This window comes from Hibiscus syriacus, unplaced genomic scaffold (genome assembly GCF_006381635.1).
Source record: "Hibiscus syriacus cultivar Baekdansim isolate YM2019G1 unplaced genomic scaffold, ASM638163v2 tig00110450_pilon, whole genome shotgun sequence".
NCBI classification, from domain to species: domain Eukaryota; kingdom Viridiplantae; phylum Streptophyta; class Magnoliopsida; order Malvales; family Malvaceae; genus Hibiscus; species Hibiscus syriacus.
Genome location: NW_024062743.1, coordinates 11,210,941 through 11,226,684, shown reverse-complemented (window position 1 = coordinate 11,226,684; position 15,744 = coordinate 11,210,941). Strand labels below are relative to the sequence as shown.

The following is a 15,744-nucleotide window of genomic DNA, read 5'->3' as shown; positions in this document are numbered from 1 at the left end:
GCACCGGTGACCGCAGAAGCATGACCATAAGAAGATGTAGATAACCTCGTCGAGCGATTTAGTGAAATCCTTGTTGATTTTAGCAAGGAAGATGAAACTTTTGTTCAATTTATGATGAATGATGACACACCAATAATCGATAATTTTGATATCGCTAAGTCTGCTTCAGATGGACAAGCCTTTGATATAGAGGGTGATGTCTAGAAGGCAATCGTTTCTTGTGGCCAAGCAATGCAAAATACTCATCCAGTTTGGGCACATCCACCAACAGCCATACAAATAGAAAGTTCGCACCCCCAGATGCCTCAATATCGTCATGCAGTTGCAATGCATGAGATAAACTATGATGCCATGAGCAATCTTGAGATTCATGATATGTTTGATATATGCGTAGCCCACTAGGGTATCCTGGATGAAGGATTAACGGAGTTTGGAGTTGGGTCACAATTTAGGAGTAAGAAGGATGCGCAACTAGCTGTGAAAGAGTTTTGTATTAAATCTCATATGGAATTAACTATTGTGGAGTCTGACCAGAAGGCATATTTTGTCAGATGTATTAACAACAACGTCAGTTGTAAGTGGAGGATACATGTATCATGCTTACAGCGAAAAGTATTATGGGAAGTGACAAGGTTCCAAAACTAGCATAGTTGCACGTTCAGCTCCTTGACACAAGATCACAAGCACTTAGACTCCGATGTCATATGTGCATACGTGAAACTACTAGTAGAGAAAAACCCAAGGATCTTGGTATCAATGATTGTGGAATCAATACGAAATATATTTGGGTATATTTCGTCTTATTACAAGTCATGGATGGCCAAACGTGAAGCTATGACACTACTGTATGGTGATTGGGATCAGTAGTACAATGAGTTGCCACATCTATTGCACGCAATGGAATATTTCATCCCAGGGACCATTGTTCACTCCTATACTTATTCAACAACTTATTTGATGGACAAGTTATCCCTGAGAATAGAGTTTTCGGAGGTTTGTTATGGGCTTTCAAGTAAAAAATTGAAGACTTTCGTTACTGCAAACAGATGGTTCAAGTGGATGGCATTTTTCTGTACGACTTATACAAACATGTCATTATGATAGTTGTTGCACAAGATGGTGACAAAAACATCTTCCCCATTGTCTTTGCCATTGTTAAAAATGAGTCCAAGAAAATGTGAAATTTCTTTCTGAAAATTTGTGCTCCCATGTTGTCACTTAAGATGGGGTTTGTATGATCTCAGACTGTTCACTGGGTTGTTAGCCACGATTGACAGACCGTGAAGTAGGCAGTTGCCTTCGCATGCATCTCCTACGTATTGCATATGTCATATTGCTTCAAATACTATGACGAGGTTCAAGAATAAGAAGATAAAGATAGAGATTATCAACATGGGTAACTTATTCAGTTTTACCCTTCATTTTTTTTCTTGGTCTTCGTTTAAAATTATTATACTTAGACCTAGCTATTTTTTCAGGCTACGCATTACTACAACTGAGCTTCCGTGCAAGACTTGAAAATATGAGAAAGTATCAAGAAGAGGTGTATAACTTTGCAGTTAAGATACCTCGAAAAAGATGAGCACAAGCATATGACGATCAAGGTCGATGTTACGGTCATATGACAACCAATCTTTTCGAGTATATCAATTCAGTGCTAAAAGGTTCTAGACATCTTCCGGTGGCAAGAATTGTTCGGGAGACATGCTTCAGATTGGGTAAAGTTTGGGCAGACAAAAGTGCCCAGGTAGAGGCAATGCTCAACAAATGTAGAAATTGGGCAATGACCAAAAATCAAATTCATGCAATCAATGTATGTTTGTAATTTCACCAGATTGGAATCTTATTATAATGTCCAAGAACTTGTTCGACAACATGAGGGTGGGACTTCTGTCACCTATACTGATAATCTGAATAGAAGATAGTGTGATTGTGGTCGATTTCAAGCCTTCAGATACCCTTGCGCTTATGCGGTTGTTGCATGTATGCATGTCAATGTAAACCCATACATTTAGGCTGATGATTGTTATAACTTACATACTATGGACAACATATGCAATTGCGAGTTTAAGTATCTCTCGAACGATGCATATTGGCCACCTACTGTCTCTGAAGAATGGTTGTCCAATCCACAATTACAAAGGAAGTTGAGGGGTCACCCTGAATCTAGTCAAATTCATACCAATATGGATGGCCATCAAAGAGAGCAAGTTATATCGAAGCTATGTGGCCAATGTAGAGGTGAAGGCCACAATAGAAAGCACTGTCCACATCTCCCAAGATACTGAGTAGGTTGATAAATCCTTTGTAATCATATTCCCATATTGTACCGATTATACAAATATCAATAATAATTTTTCATTTTTTACGTTTCAAATATAATTGCAAACTATAACGTTTAATTAAACTCAAATTCATATATATTTATTTAAGATATTTCTTCAACAAAATAAATATATTTCCCTCTCAATTTTTAACATTATTTTTCTTATTCTCATTCCTTTTGATGATTTGTTTGTTGCGTCGGCTTGCAAACTCTTCATTCTTCTTTTTCTTCTTCTCCTCCTCCTCCTCATGCTTTCTTTTCAAATCCTTATGTTGATCAATAATATATTTTATTGATTCTTTCACTCACCCCTCATTTGAAGACGAGCTTGAATCCGAATCATCAATATTAGAGTAATCAAACCAAATATGATCTTCTGAAAATTGCTTAAAATATTTTTCCCACAGGTGCATATTTTGGTTCTCCTATAACTCTATAGTTAAAATTTGACTGGCTCTTTTTCAAATCTAAACGGTTATAAATTTTAAACCAAAGGATGGAGGAGACAAGTTCTCATGCACTGTAGAAAATGTCGTAGATCCCAAATTAATTTCAAAGGTGCCCTATTGGGCCAAATAATAATACATCTACCGTATTGGGCCAAAAAAACCCCAATTTTCAAGTATGAGGACTAAGATTTTTGAACTGGATCATTTGGATTCTGGTCCTTTTGAGTTTTAGTTATTTTATATGAATTTTTGTTCAACAGAATTTAAATTTAAATTCAAAATATAAATAATTTTGAAATTTTAAGATCAAATGTCAATATAATATAAAAGTAAAAGCATTCTTTATTTTATTTTATTTTATTTTTATAGGCATTTATACAAATTTTTATACTTCGGTAAATTTATATATTTTTTGTTTAATCACTGATACTCGACTTATTGATTGATTAATTTAAATCAAATACTAGAAAGATATATTATAAAAGTGATCTTCATAACTATTTGTTTAATTTATAACATTAGAATTCAAACTCCTAACTTTTCTTGAATATAATTTACTTACAAGACCTAGCGTAACTTCCTAGTTTCTTTATTAACAAACTCTATAATTTTCTTTTCTTTAACATGTTCCTCAAATTTTGTTTTACTCGGGTAGTATTTGATACACGCTATAAGTGCCCCCGGTTACTATTTATATATATATATATATATATATATATATTTAAGTGAGTTTGGTGATAGAACCAGGTAGTAATACATCTTAGATAATAAAGAAATACACTTTATACTAATAAATAACAATTATTTGATCTTTTTTATCTCTACCATTAAAGTTAGAGATCGTCGCCAGTCTGTAATTGATATTTTTTAAACGATCCTTTATCTTGTGAATAACAATTCTTATGAAAAACAAACAATTAGATTCAATGATCCAAGGCAAACCATGCCAATCTAAACATACCAATTGTTCTTGAGATGGAACCGGATACAAACATCTATTCTTAAAAGTAAAAACCAAGCACTGTTCTATTGCTAAACTCACTGTACAAATTGGATAATAACGGAAACTTGAAATTCTTCCAGGGAACCAGAAAATACCTGATTACAGGTTTAAGACGGAGAAGGCTCTGCTCCATCATGTAGTGCACAGCAAACAGTTGCCTTATGATGTCCTTGATATGTCTTTATCTCTTCACCGCTTGTCATTGACCATAGCTTGGCAGTTGTATCAGAAGAGGCTGCAATCCACACACATTTCATTAAAATAGAGATCAAGTTCAACGAGGAAATATCACATTTTCTGGGGGGAGAGGGAAAAAAACCTTTCAATTGTTAGAATTGTTTTCTTTAATGTAATAAGGAACATCTATGTTATACCAGCAACCCACTCACAAAAGGAAAGGATTGAGTAGGAATGGTAATGAACAAGCTAGGGGAAAAACAAGTGGAACCATGTATTTACGCATTGAAATCAGAGAACGAGCTGCTTTACCATTTGGCAAAGTGAGAGAGGAGGTTTCATGAGTTTTAATCCAATAACAAAACAAGCCTCATGCAATTTTATGGTATTAGTAAATAACGTTAGAACATAAATAAGTTATTTTGCAGATGTAAATTGTTTGTTGACAATTGTGACAACCATGAACGCTCATAACTGACATGAAATCCACAACTGCAATTTAGGACTATGGCCAAGTGAAAGATAAAATTCAACGTAATATATATAGGGAGACGGAAGCCTTCATGCCGTCAATGTCATATTTTGGCATGGGTGTTGCGGAAAAGAAGTAGATGACATAAAAAAAGTGAGGGCACCCAAATGGTTGGAAAAACTGGCGCATATGATATGGATGCAATATTAACCAAATACCTGTTATGAGATAGGCACCATCCACTGAGAAAACACAGTCCCATACCCAGCGCTGATGTCCTGATACATAATAACACACAAAACAAGAAAAAACCTTTTAAATTAATTCACAGTTGGCTTAATTTATGCGGTCAAAATTATAGCACAGATTAAAATTGAGAACTCAGTGCATACCTATTAAAGTTTTCTCCAATGTGAAGCCATCAACATTCCATATCTTGACAGTGTGGTCAGAAGATGAAGTGGCCAAATATCTGAAAGATATGTTAACAGTAATTACACTAGCATCAGAATACAGGCACAAAATTAATTTGCTCCTGTAAGAAGCCAAAAATTGAAAAGAAAAGCCAAAAGATTTAATCTCAAGCAGTAGAACCTGTGGGGCTCACAAAACTCAGGAGAAAGGAGACATTTGAGTATATATCCATTATGAGCTTGTAGCTTGTGAAGTGGCTCAAAGTTGGTCATAGTCTAAAAGAAGGAAAAAAATAATGGTTCTTAAGGAAAGACATGATAAGTTGATAAAAGAACGTTTATAACACAACTCAAATAAAATTGTAACCTGGTTCCCTTTTAGTAGACGCCAAACGTAACAGGTACCATGGTTATTTGCAGCAACTACTAGACTTCCATCCCAAATGACTGTAAGAGACCTCACAGCTGTATCAACCTCGGGCACCTAGATTTACGAAATTGATAATAATTGATAGCTTAATACAAATCATTCTCAGGTGCATAACTGAATCAATTGTGTGTGGGCCCGCGGGGGGGGGGGGGGGGGGAGGGCTGTAGAAGCAGATGAGAGGATGTGGAAAGAAGCAGATAATGCAATTATTCATTGCCTAAACATAAAACAAATATTCAAAGCCTTTCTGAAGGACATAAGAAGCAGGGATACAATTTTGACAGCTAGCTTGAAGTACATGAAAACTGTTCAAGTTAGGATATCATATAAACACCCCAAAAATAATACAAACAATTTCCTCAGTCCAAGTTACTAAACAGTAGTCTAAAATCTAATAAATTATTTTCCTTCATGCATGCCCACAATAGCTATCTACAAGTGCTTCCAAGCTCGTCCACAGACCATTAAAACAGTTACCATTTAGAAATGTGTATATATCCAATAGCTTTATAATAATTTTTTCAATAAAATATTTTAAAAATCTTATGATAAAAAAAGGGGTCAACTTAAGATGCCCACAAAGCATAAAGTTCATGTTGATGAAAGAGACCTCTCGTGTATATGTTCTTAATTAAAAAAAAAACTCAATAAGTAGTAGATATAAACTGCTTAATGAAGATAAAAGAAAGAAAAGAATACCAATTCACAGCTGCAAGAATTAGCTGTTAAATCCCATACACGAATGTTTCCATTTTGGTCACCAGATATCAACTCTGTCTACAAAACCAAGGATATGCAGCAATCAAGAAAGGATGTCTAACAATCAATGCTGTATAAGTGAGAGAATAAATAAAAGCAACAAGTAAACTACCAGGCATATATGCTTCACTGGGTAAATGCTGTCCAATAAATAGTACAGATGAACATGTCTAATAAAATCTTTTTCTTCTTTGATTGGTAAAAGGCCGATGAGTTTATAATTAAATGCCTGTTCTTTTCTCCAATTACCCAATTAGCAAGAAGAACATGGGAAACAGATAGGTTTGTTAATTATCACAGAGGCATATAATGAACCCTTTCATGATGCAAACACCTCAATAGAGAAACAGCTTGATAACCAAAAGACATAAAAGGAGGAAATTGACATCCAAGAAAAGCCAACACAATCTCTGCTTAACAGCATTACACAGACATGTATTCTTTTGAAAAAAGTAGTTTTGTGGTATCACCACAAACTTATTGTAAAATTTACATGATATGTCATCACCTGATTTGGGTGTAAGACAACAGTGTTAACGGCACCACGACTTTCATATTCCCTTTGGCAACCTGGAGCCCTGCAGTAGACTTAAAATGGGAACATCCACATAAAGAAAAAGCAACTAAATTGAATAAATAAGTTTTTTCAGGGCATGTGCTGAGGCATGAGACCATAAAGGTCTTAAGGAAATCATGCATATTGGCCAACAAACGGAAAAAGAAAATTTTACATGCTTTGTAGGATAAGCTGAACCATACTTTAGAGTTTACTATTATAATTATATATCTTAAGCTTAAATATATAAACGTATATCTATAGTTAAATGTATGTATGTATGTATGTATGTTTATCTATTAGAGGGGAAAAAACACGCATGATGCATCTTCACTTGAGCCTAGCACTTTTTTTTTTTTGCACCTTACACCTTAGGCAATATAAGGGTTCACGTGCCTAGAATATTCCTTGTACCCTTGATAACATTGGAATAAAGGTACCTTACCTATAGACACAAACTTAACCTACCTTAAATCCCAAATTTTGACAGTGCCATCCTCAGAACCAGAGTACATCCACTTTCCATCACATTGAAATCCTACAGCCATAACATTATTTGTATGCGAATCGTAGCTCATTACCTGCCATATATCATCACTTATAGAAGTTAAAGTAGTGCACAATAAAAGTCAATGGCAAGAAAAGAAGCAATAAGACTAATTGTACGAGAACAAAGTCCTCAAAGATCATGCAAAAAGTTAAGAAAACATACAGGTTGAGGGCTGCTGGAATTAATATCGAACAAACGAATATGAGGATTACCAGCTGCAGCCAGGTAGTGCTTGTCTGGGGTTATTTCAAGCCGATTAACTTGCTGCAGGCATCAAGTAGCAAAATTAAATTCCATAAAAAACATTTATGGCGAACAGAAGATTTTGCACATCAGGAAAGTAACATCTTCCTAAACACACAACTAAACAAAGTGGATAAAAGGCTTCATTAACACCTGATGTTCTGATAGACATATTTTATATATGATTTAAAATTGAAATGCAAACTCAGCATCAGCTACACAAATCATCTCAACCAGATAAGAATTATCAACATGAATGTTATTTCCAATGCACCAACCTAAAGTCATTCCTATCTCAAAATAGATACAAGCTAAGTTGCAGATCATCTTTATTCTAACCTTCTCTTTCAGAAATAAGTTGGGAGACAGGTTCAAATCACGGCCTTCAATTTGCATAAAGAAGTAATTAAACAAAGTATAATGCATGAATCCATAACAAACCTTATTGCATCCCACCAGAGTTTTACATCGTTACATGAATGAATAACAGACTTCAATGTTTGTAACAGTTAGAATGACATAAAAAGTATAATCGATGGGCAATATTCACTATTTCATTTCAAAAGAAGAATTGCCAACAAACAAAAACTACCAAAAACCTTAAAATATTTTATAAATAACATGAAACCAACAGTTTTGGGGCAAAATTAAAGGAACTGACCGAGTCCGGGTATTGAATAGTACGATAACAGCGGCCGCTTTTTGCCTCCCAAAATCGGATAGTGTGATCATAGCTGGCGGTTGCTAGTATCACCGACGGTTGTGTCATCTTAATCTGGAGCTAATTAATTGTTAATCATCAGATTAATGCATATTTTTACAACAAAAATGGGAAGAAATGAGAAACAAAGAGCTTACCTCGGGATCATGTGAAGAGAAAATTAATAAATAAAAAAGAAGAAGGATTTGGGAAATAGAGGCGTTTCTGGGGTCAAACGAGTTTGGCTTGTTTGTTTAGGTTAAGTTTCCAACTCGCCCCCGATCTTCTCCACTCCTACTTCCTTTCATTTTTGTCAGGCTTTAAAATTTGGAATTCCCACTTCACGGTTTATATACTCGGTTGGTCATATTTTTTAAAGGGGAAATTATTTGACACGTCACTATATTTTATCTGTTTATTCTTTTATATTAGTAAATTTTTTATTTTAATAACTTTAATACTCATTTTTAATTATACAATAAATTATAACGTTCCGTCATTAAGTTAATAATGAATGATAATATGACTAACGGTTGTTGATGTAGTCTATCACATCAAAATGATATTTTGGTGTAATTATTTTGATGCCTAAAATGATGTTATTTTAAACATTAAACTATAAGAGAGTATTAACTTTGTCAATGAACTTTTAAATAGTTCTTTTTAGCACTATACATTCCATCTATTGTCGGCAATCAAGTATTGCTCGTCACTGGTCATATTTCGTAGCAAGATCAATATCAAAATATATGTATCTCACTCTTTTTTCTTCTTCTAGGGTTGATTTTTCATGAAACCTATTCAAAATTGGTTGTAATAAATTAAAAAAAGATTGCATCTGTTGTAATAAAAAAAATTATTATTTTTCTGGTGTGGAAGATGTGGAAAGAGAAAATATTGGTATATGGTGCCCGTTTGTAGGTTTCTCTGGGCGCACATTAGCGGGTCTAATGGAATCTGAAAACCCTACTGTGTCGTCGACGATCTCTCTGAATCACCACTGTCTTTTTTCGTTTCTCCTGCTGTTCTTCAAGTTATTCTTTCCCCTCCTTGTTATTAGATGGATTGGCGCAAACTTTTCTCCTGTCCTGTCAGTTAACAACTGCGATATTTTCCCCCAAATGAAAAAGACGAGACTCCAACTGTTCATCCACCGCCTGAAGTATTTGAAGAAGGAATTGTTGAGTGGAAAATCTCTCTCATTGGGCAAGTGCTCGGGGTAACTCTGAACTTTCCATCTCTACAGAAGATTATTGAAAGTTTGTGGAAAAAACCTTTGCAAGGTGCCAAAGTTCAGGTCAGTTATGTTGGACCTAATCTTTACTTGTTTTTTTTCGATTCTGAATCTGCTCGTGAATGGGTTTTGGAAAACGACCCTTGGCATATATTTAACAAGCCCTTAATCCTTAGGAAGTGGGAACCTAACATGAAAAAACTGCAATTTGACTTATCTAGAATTCCTCTGTGGGTTCATTTGTATAATGTTCCACTCGAATTGTTCTCTAATGAAGGCCTAAGCTACATCGCTAGTGCCATAGGCTTCCCTCTCTATGGACTCTATTACAGCTTCTAAGTCTCGACTGGAATTTGCTAAGGTATGTGTTGAAATTGGGGCTTCGGACGTGATCCCTAAACAAGTCGATGTTATTTTGAACAATGGACAAATAACTTCAATATTTGTCGAAGTACCTTGGTTTCCACCTTATTGCAAATCATGTAATTCATTCGATCATAGTGCTAAAGGTTGCAAGGCTATCCCTTTAACCTCTCACACTACTACCCAAGTTTGGAGGAAAAAATGATGCTCATTCTTCTTCTCACCCTCAAAAAACAGAAGACAATGAAGACAAGGTGGCCTCAAAGTCAACTTCTAATAGTTCAGTGGAAATTAAATTAAAGGAATATCAAATTAATGATCAACCAGATTCTGATTTTCATTCCTCTGATAATTCCTCTGCTTCTTTGGATGTTCTCCATTCCCATGGAACTTCCTCTCCCTGTCCAGAAGCTGATCCTGTTCTCCAAGATGCTAATGATCCCATTATTCCAGCTCATCAAAGTCCTGCTGGCAGTTTACTAGCCTCTTCTTCTTCTCCTACCAAAGAGGTAGAGGTAAGCCTCCAAAAAATAAACCCAACAAAGCTCTAGCAGACTCTAGTAATAGGCTTGAGATTCTTACCTCGTTTGAAGAGGCTCAACCAATTTCTGATTATCATGGTAAACAACCCAAAAAAGCAGCCTCTGGTGTTGCAATCCTGATCAAAGAACTCAAAACAAAAAAGAAGTCCAATCTTGAAAAGTCTAAAAGTTATATTATTGGTAGTAAAGGAGGGGAACCAATTCCCTCAACCCAAGAAATGATTATCTCTTTTTGGAATGTTAGAGGATTAAACAATCCTCTAAAACAAGGCAAGGTCCTTAGAAGGGCAGTCCTAAATAAAGTAGATATCATTTGCTTTGCTAGAAACCCGTGTAAAGTTAGACAAATCTGCTGACATATTAGCTTCCACCTTTGAGAATTGGAATAGTTATTCCAATTATGACTTTGCAATGAATGGTAGAATTTGGTTATTGTGGAGGAAAGGCCTTAACATCTCTTTATGACATGTCTCTAATCAGAGTATCACTGTCAAAAGCTACTTAAAAAAAATCCCTTCTTAATTATTGCAATTTATGGCTGCAATGATGGAATTACAAGAAGGAATCTTTGGCAAGATCTTTGAAATATTGAATCTACTTTTAATAACCTCCCATGGATCTTGGGAGGAGACTTTAATGTCATCCTTCATCCTCATGAAACTTCTGCTCATGAGCAATTAGGTATGGTCACTTCTCCTGAAATGATTGAATTCCAAGAAGTCTTTCATGACCTTCACCTCCAAGACCATCCATATTTTGGTCCTATATACTCATGGAGTAACAAGCAAAAGGATAATTTTCTTGCTCGTAAACTTGATAGAGTTCTCACCAACCCTCTATGGTCCGAATATTTTCTTCACTCTTTCATGGAATTCTTGGCTCCTGGCCCTTTTGACCATTGTATGGATTTGGTGTCTCTTCACAAAGAGGTTCAAACAAATAGACCCAAACCTTTTAAATTCTTTAATTGATGGACTCTTCATCATAATTTCCTTAATATTGTTAGCCAGTCTTGGTCTATGCCAATCCAAGGAAATCCTATGAAGAAACTTTTTCTTAAGCTTAAACGTCTTAAAGCTAGTATCAAAATCCTCAGCAATGACTCTGCTCGGGTCAGACTTAAGAGAGAAGAAATTGAAAAACATCAAATCCTTACCTTAAGAGGTGTTGAGCTTATTAATAAGGAGCTGGAATTGTAAAATGAACTCAACTCCTTTGAGGAAGCTGAGGCAATGTTTCTTAAGCAAAAAGCAAAAAATCACTGGCTAAAAGAGGGAGACAAATGTACCAGATTTTTTCACTCAGTCATTGCAACTAAGAGGAAAAACATCATAAGAGTGATTGTTGATAACCAGGGAAGAAGACTAGAGACTTTCGATGAAATGTCCTCAGAAGTAGTTAATTTCTTCAAAAGACTTCTAGGCTCTTATGATCCTAATGTTAAAGATTGCTCCATCAGTCTTCTTAAAGACCTCATTCTTCCTATCACCCTCTGAAGACTATGATGGCCTTACTACGGAAGTCACCCTTGAAGAGATCAAGGAGGCAATCTGCAGTCAAGGAAATGATAAGGCTCCAGGCCCTGACGGTTACACCTCTCTTTTCTTCAAAAAAGCTTGACCAGTGGTAAGCAATGAAGTGATTGAAGCTATTAAATTTTTCTTCCTTGAAGGTTACATTTACCCAGCATTTAATGCCATTACAATTGCCTTGGTTCCAAAGTTTCTAAATCCCAGCAAAGTTTCATATTTTCTCCCTATTTCATGTTGCTCAGTAATCTATAAGGCCATCACAAAGATCATTGTTAATAGGATGACTCACCTGCTGCCAAAGATTATTTCCTCTAATCAATCTTCTTTTGTCAAAGGAATGAGTATTATTGACAATACTCTTCTTGCCCAAGAAATTGTGAAAGGATATGGGAGGAAGACAATTTCACCTAGGTGTGCCCTGAAAATTGATCTTCAAAAAGCCTTTGACTCAATTCACTGGAGCTTCATTCCATCAATTCTAAAGGCTCTTGAAATTCCAAATATTTTCATAGAGTGGATTGAGGCCTGCTACTCTGCTGCAACTTACTCCATATCCTTCAATGGAAGCTTGATTGGGTACTTTAAGGGTGCCAAGGGTCTTAGACAAGGTGACCTCCTCTCTCATATTTTTTTTTGTTATAGTGATGAATATCCTCTCTAAATTACTCAATAATGCTAATGTAAAAGGGATTTTTAGCTTCTATCCAAAATGCAAGAAAATCTATCTTACTCACTTAACTTTTTTTGATGATTTACTAATTTTCTGCAAAGGCAATCTGGAATATGTCATGTGAGTCACCACTATTCTTGACTACTTCTATGAAATTTATGGTCTCAAACTTAATGTTGCTAAATGTGAAATCTTTACTGTTGGAATTTCAGTTCAATCTCTTGACACATTATTAACTCTTCTGGGTTTAAGCATGGAACACTTCAGGTCAGCTACCTGGGGATACCTTTGGTCACAAGGAAACTTACTGTTAAAGACTGTCAGCCTTTCATCGACAAGGTTAAGATCAGGCTTCATCAATGGTCCAGGATAAAACTGAGTTATGCTGGCAGATTGGAGCTGATAAAAACAATCATTTTTAGTGTTTCCAACTACTGGTGTATGCAACTTATCTTGCCTCAATCCGTTATCAACAAAATTGAACAAATTTGTTTGAGATACTTCTGGAAAGGTTCTGATATTCCAGTTGCAGGAGCAAGAGTAAGATGGGATAGAATTTGCAATCCAAAGTTTGAAGGCGAACTTGGTCTCAAGGACATCAAGTCATGGAACAAGTCATGCATGCTACTACTCATTAGGAGATTACCTGCAGGAGAGGCTTCACTATGGGTTGCTTGGATTCACAACTATTTAATCAAGGAACATGATTTTTGGGTCATGGAAGAACCTCTGAATTCTAGTTGGTTCCTAAGGAAAATCATGAAACTTCGAACAATTGCTCGACCTCTTTTTATTTCTGGAGCAATGACTACCAAGCAGATTTAGGAAGAGGTTATACAGAAAAGCAGTAAAGTCCCATGGCATAATCTGATTTGGTTTTCATTTCATATTCCCAAGCACAACTTAATCTATTGGATGGTTATCTTGGATCGCCTTCCTACAAAGGATAGGTTGCAACGATTTGGAATCAAAACTAATGATCAGTGCATTCTTTGTTCTGAAGCAAGGGAATCCAGAGACCACCTCTTTGCTGAATGTAAGACAACTACTTCAATCTGGAACTCAATTCTTCAGCTCACATGTATATATAAACCTCCTTTTATTTAGACTAATATGCTAGTTTGGGCATATAGCACATGGAAAGGAAAATCGTTGCTTACTAGTATCTTGAAGCTTTCTTGGTGCACCCTCAACTATACCATATGGAAAGAAAGGAACCGAAGACTTTTTAGAGGAATCTACAGATCTGAGGACGAGATTCTAGACTCAATCAAGCAGATTGTAGGAACTCAACTTAGTAATAAGAATGTTAATAGATTAGATAGAACCAACCTATCTCTTTGTAATTACTGGGGTATAATATGATTTTTGTTGTAATTAGGGTCCCTTTCTTTTGCTCTTTTGATTGTATTAGTTTTGTAGCAGTTTTCTGCTATTCTTTGGGTAATAAAATTCTAAATTATCCAAAAAAATTATTAAATATGTACTTTTTTTGTGTAAATTGAATAACATTTTATGTTAAAATCGAAAATATTACGTTTTCCATAAAAAACAATCATGTCAATTGTATAACTATTTTGATTGTAAAAGAGTTGCTGTCAAGTAAATAACATTATTAGTTGTAATAAAAATATTATCAATTATGTAATCAGGGGTTAAGGGGAGCCTTGGCCTTGTTAATCATATTTTTAATTATTGATTAATATAGAAAAAAATATACATTTTTTTAAAAAAAATAAAAAAAAAGTTATCAGACCCCTCGATTAACATTCTCACCTTTATATATATATTTATAATTTAATTTATTAAATAATTAATTGATAAAAGATTCAACTGAAAATGATGAGAGTATACGAAAGGGCGCAAGACAAAGAAAGAGAGTGTGGAAGGACAAAGGACAAAGTCCCGTACCGGAGTCTCTAATCAAATATTACTGATCGTCGCCGGCAAGGGCTCTCAGTGTTTGTGGACAACGTAAGCAAAAGGATTCATCCAAGTGCCTTAAGGGAAGCTTTTCAGGTTTATGGAAAGGTGTTAGATGTTTCCGTAGCTTTCAACAGTCCGAGGCAAAGAGGCAAGCCGACCACTTTCGTGGTCGTCAGGTTCAAAAGTGAGAAGCACAGCTAGCAATCCAGAGAGGCAATGGAAGAGTTATGAATGGATTCAGAATAAGAATATTTCGACAAACTTAGTTCAGTAACTCAAACAAATCATCCTAAGGAGTCAGAAGATTGGAAGCGGCTTTATTCGGCAATGAGAGATTCTAGTTCATATAGGGACACCCTGTTAGGTGCTTCTCGGGCGCTTATGAAAGAACCTCAATCATCGTCGAAAGAAAAGCAGCTGGAGGAGACTAACAATATGCATAATGATACAAAGGTGGAGTTTGTAGTGGTCAAAGGTTTGGGCTACAGTATGCCAGCATCGGAAGGACATAATCTCATTACGATTTCACAATCCAAGCTAAAATGGAGGGGTAGTAGTTTGTCCAGGATGTGTTAAAATCCGAAAACATAAAAAGCAAATGTTTGTCCATGGTTCGGCTGCTCGTGGTCATTCGATTTTGTTCTAGTGGAAGTCGTAACTAGATATGGTCGCGAACCAAGAAGATGCTTCGGTTATGGTTTGACGAATTAGAGCTTTTGGAGGGCTTCGACGGTAAGAGAAGAGTTAAGGTCTGGGTTCGTTTAGAGGATGTTCCTATCAGTGTTTCTTCTCAGAACTAGTAGGTAAATGGGGCGAAGTGCAGAGAATTAACGATGATACACTAAGCTTAAAGAAGTTTGACTATGCCAAGATTTTAGTATCTGTCCAGAATACGTCAATGATTTCGAGCAAGGTTGTCATTATTGCTAATGGAAATACTTGTAGGATTAAGGCTTCTACGGAGAAGTATAAAGATGACTGACGGTTTATCGACGGAACGTATCCATTTTCCTTGCATAGGGAAGACGTGGGTGACGATCTGGCTCCCATCACGTGTTTCAATGAGTTAGAGTGCGAAGGCAGCGGGGATGCATTGGGTAATGCATCAGAAAATCTTAATTATGATTCCTCAGGAAGTTCTAGAAGATCGTATTAGTACAAAAACCACATGCCAGGATAATCACATGGCATCTCGAAGCTATCACCTCAAATTGTTTCATTTGAATCTTGAGAGCCGTGGCTACTCCCCATTACCTTTGTGGTGGATCCCAACCCAAATCCAAAAGGTGAATCCCTGAGTCAAATTGCTGAAGAACACATAGAGGAGCAAGTGGAGTCATCTATATCTGACGAGTCCAACGTTCAGGATGTACCTGTGGAGGTACTGGAAGTAAATCCG

The 15,744-nt window shown here is 35.8% G+C and overlaps 1 protein-coding gene across 3 annotated transcripts; it reads right to left on the bottom strand.

The window, feature by feature from the left end:
* Positions 1-3,700: 3,700 nt before the first annotated feature.
* On the bottom strand, positions 3,701-8,385 carry LOC120126074 (target of rapamycin complex subunit LST8-1). 3 transcript variants are annotated; one of them, XM_039144377.1, is made up of 11 exons: positions 8,237-8,385; positions 8,040-8,159; positions 7,298-7,399; positions 7,054-7,166; positions 6,538-6,607; positions 5,970-6,047; positions 5,208-5,324; positions 5,022-5,116; positions 4,820-4,899; positions 4,646-4,705; positions 3,701-4,013 (listed from the first exon to the last, which is right to left on the bottom strand). In XM_039144377.1, the coding sequence occupies exons 2-11, from the start codon at positions 8,145-8,147 to the stop codon at positions 3,886-3,888; spliced, it is 951 nt and encodes a 316-aa protein (XP_039000308.1). In that variant the 5' UTR covers positions 8,148-8,159; positions 8,237-8,385; the 3' UTR covers positions 3,701-3,885. The 3 variants fall into 3 exon arrangements, with proteins under 3 accessions (XP_039000308.1, XP_039000307.1, XP_039000306.1); XM_039144376.1 differs by having other exon boundaries at positions 8,040-8,153; XM_039144375.1 differs by having other exon boundaries at positions 8,040-8,167; positions 8,237-8,257.
* Positions 8,386-15,744: the final 7,359 nt, after the last annotated feature.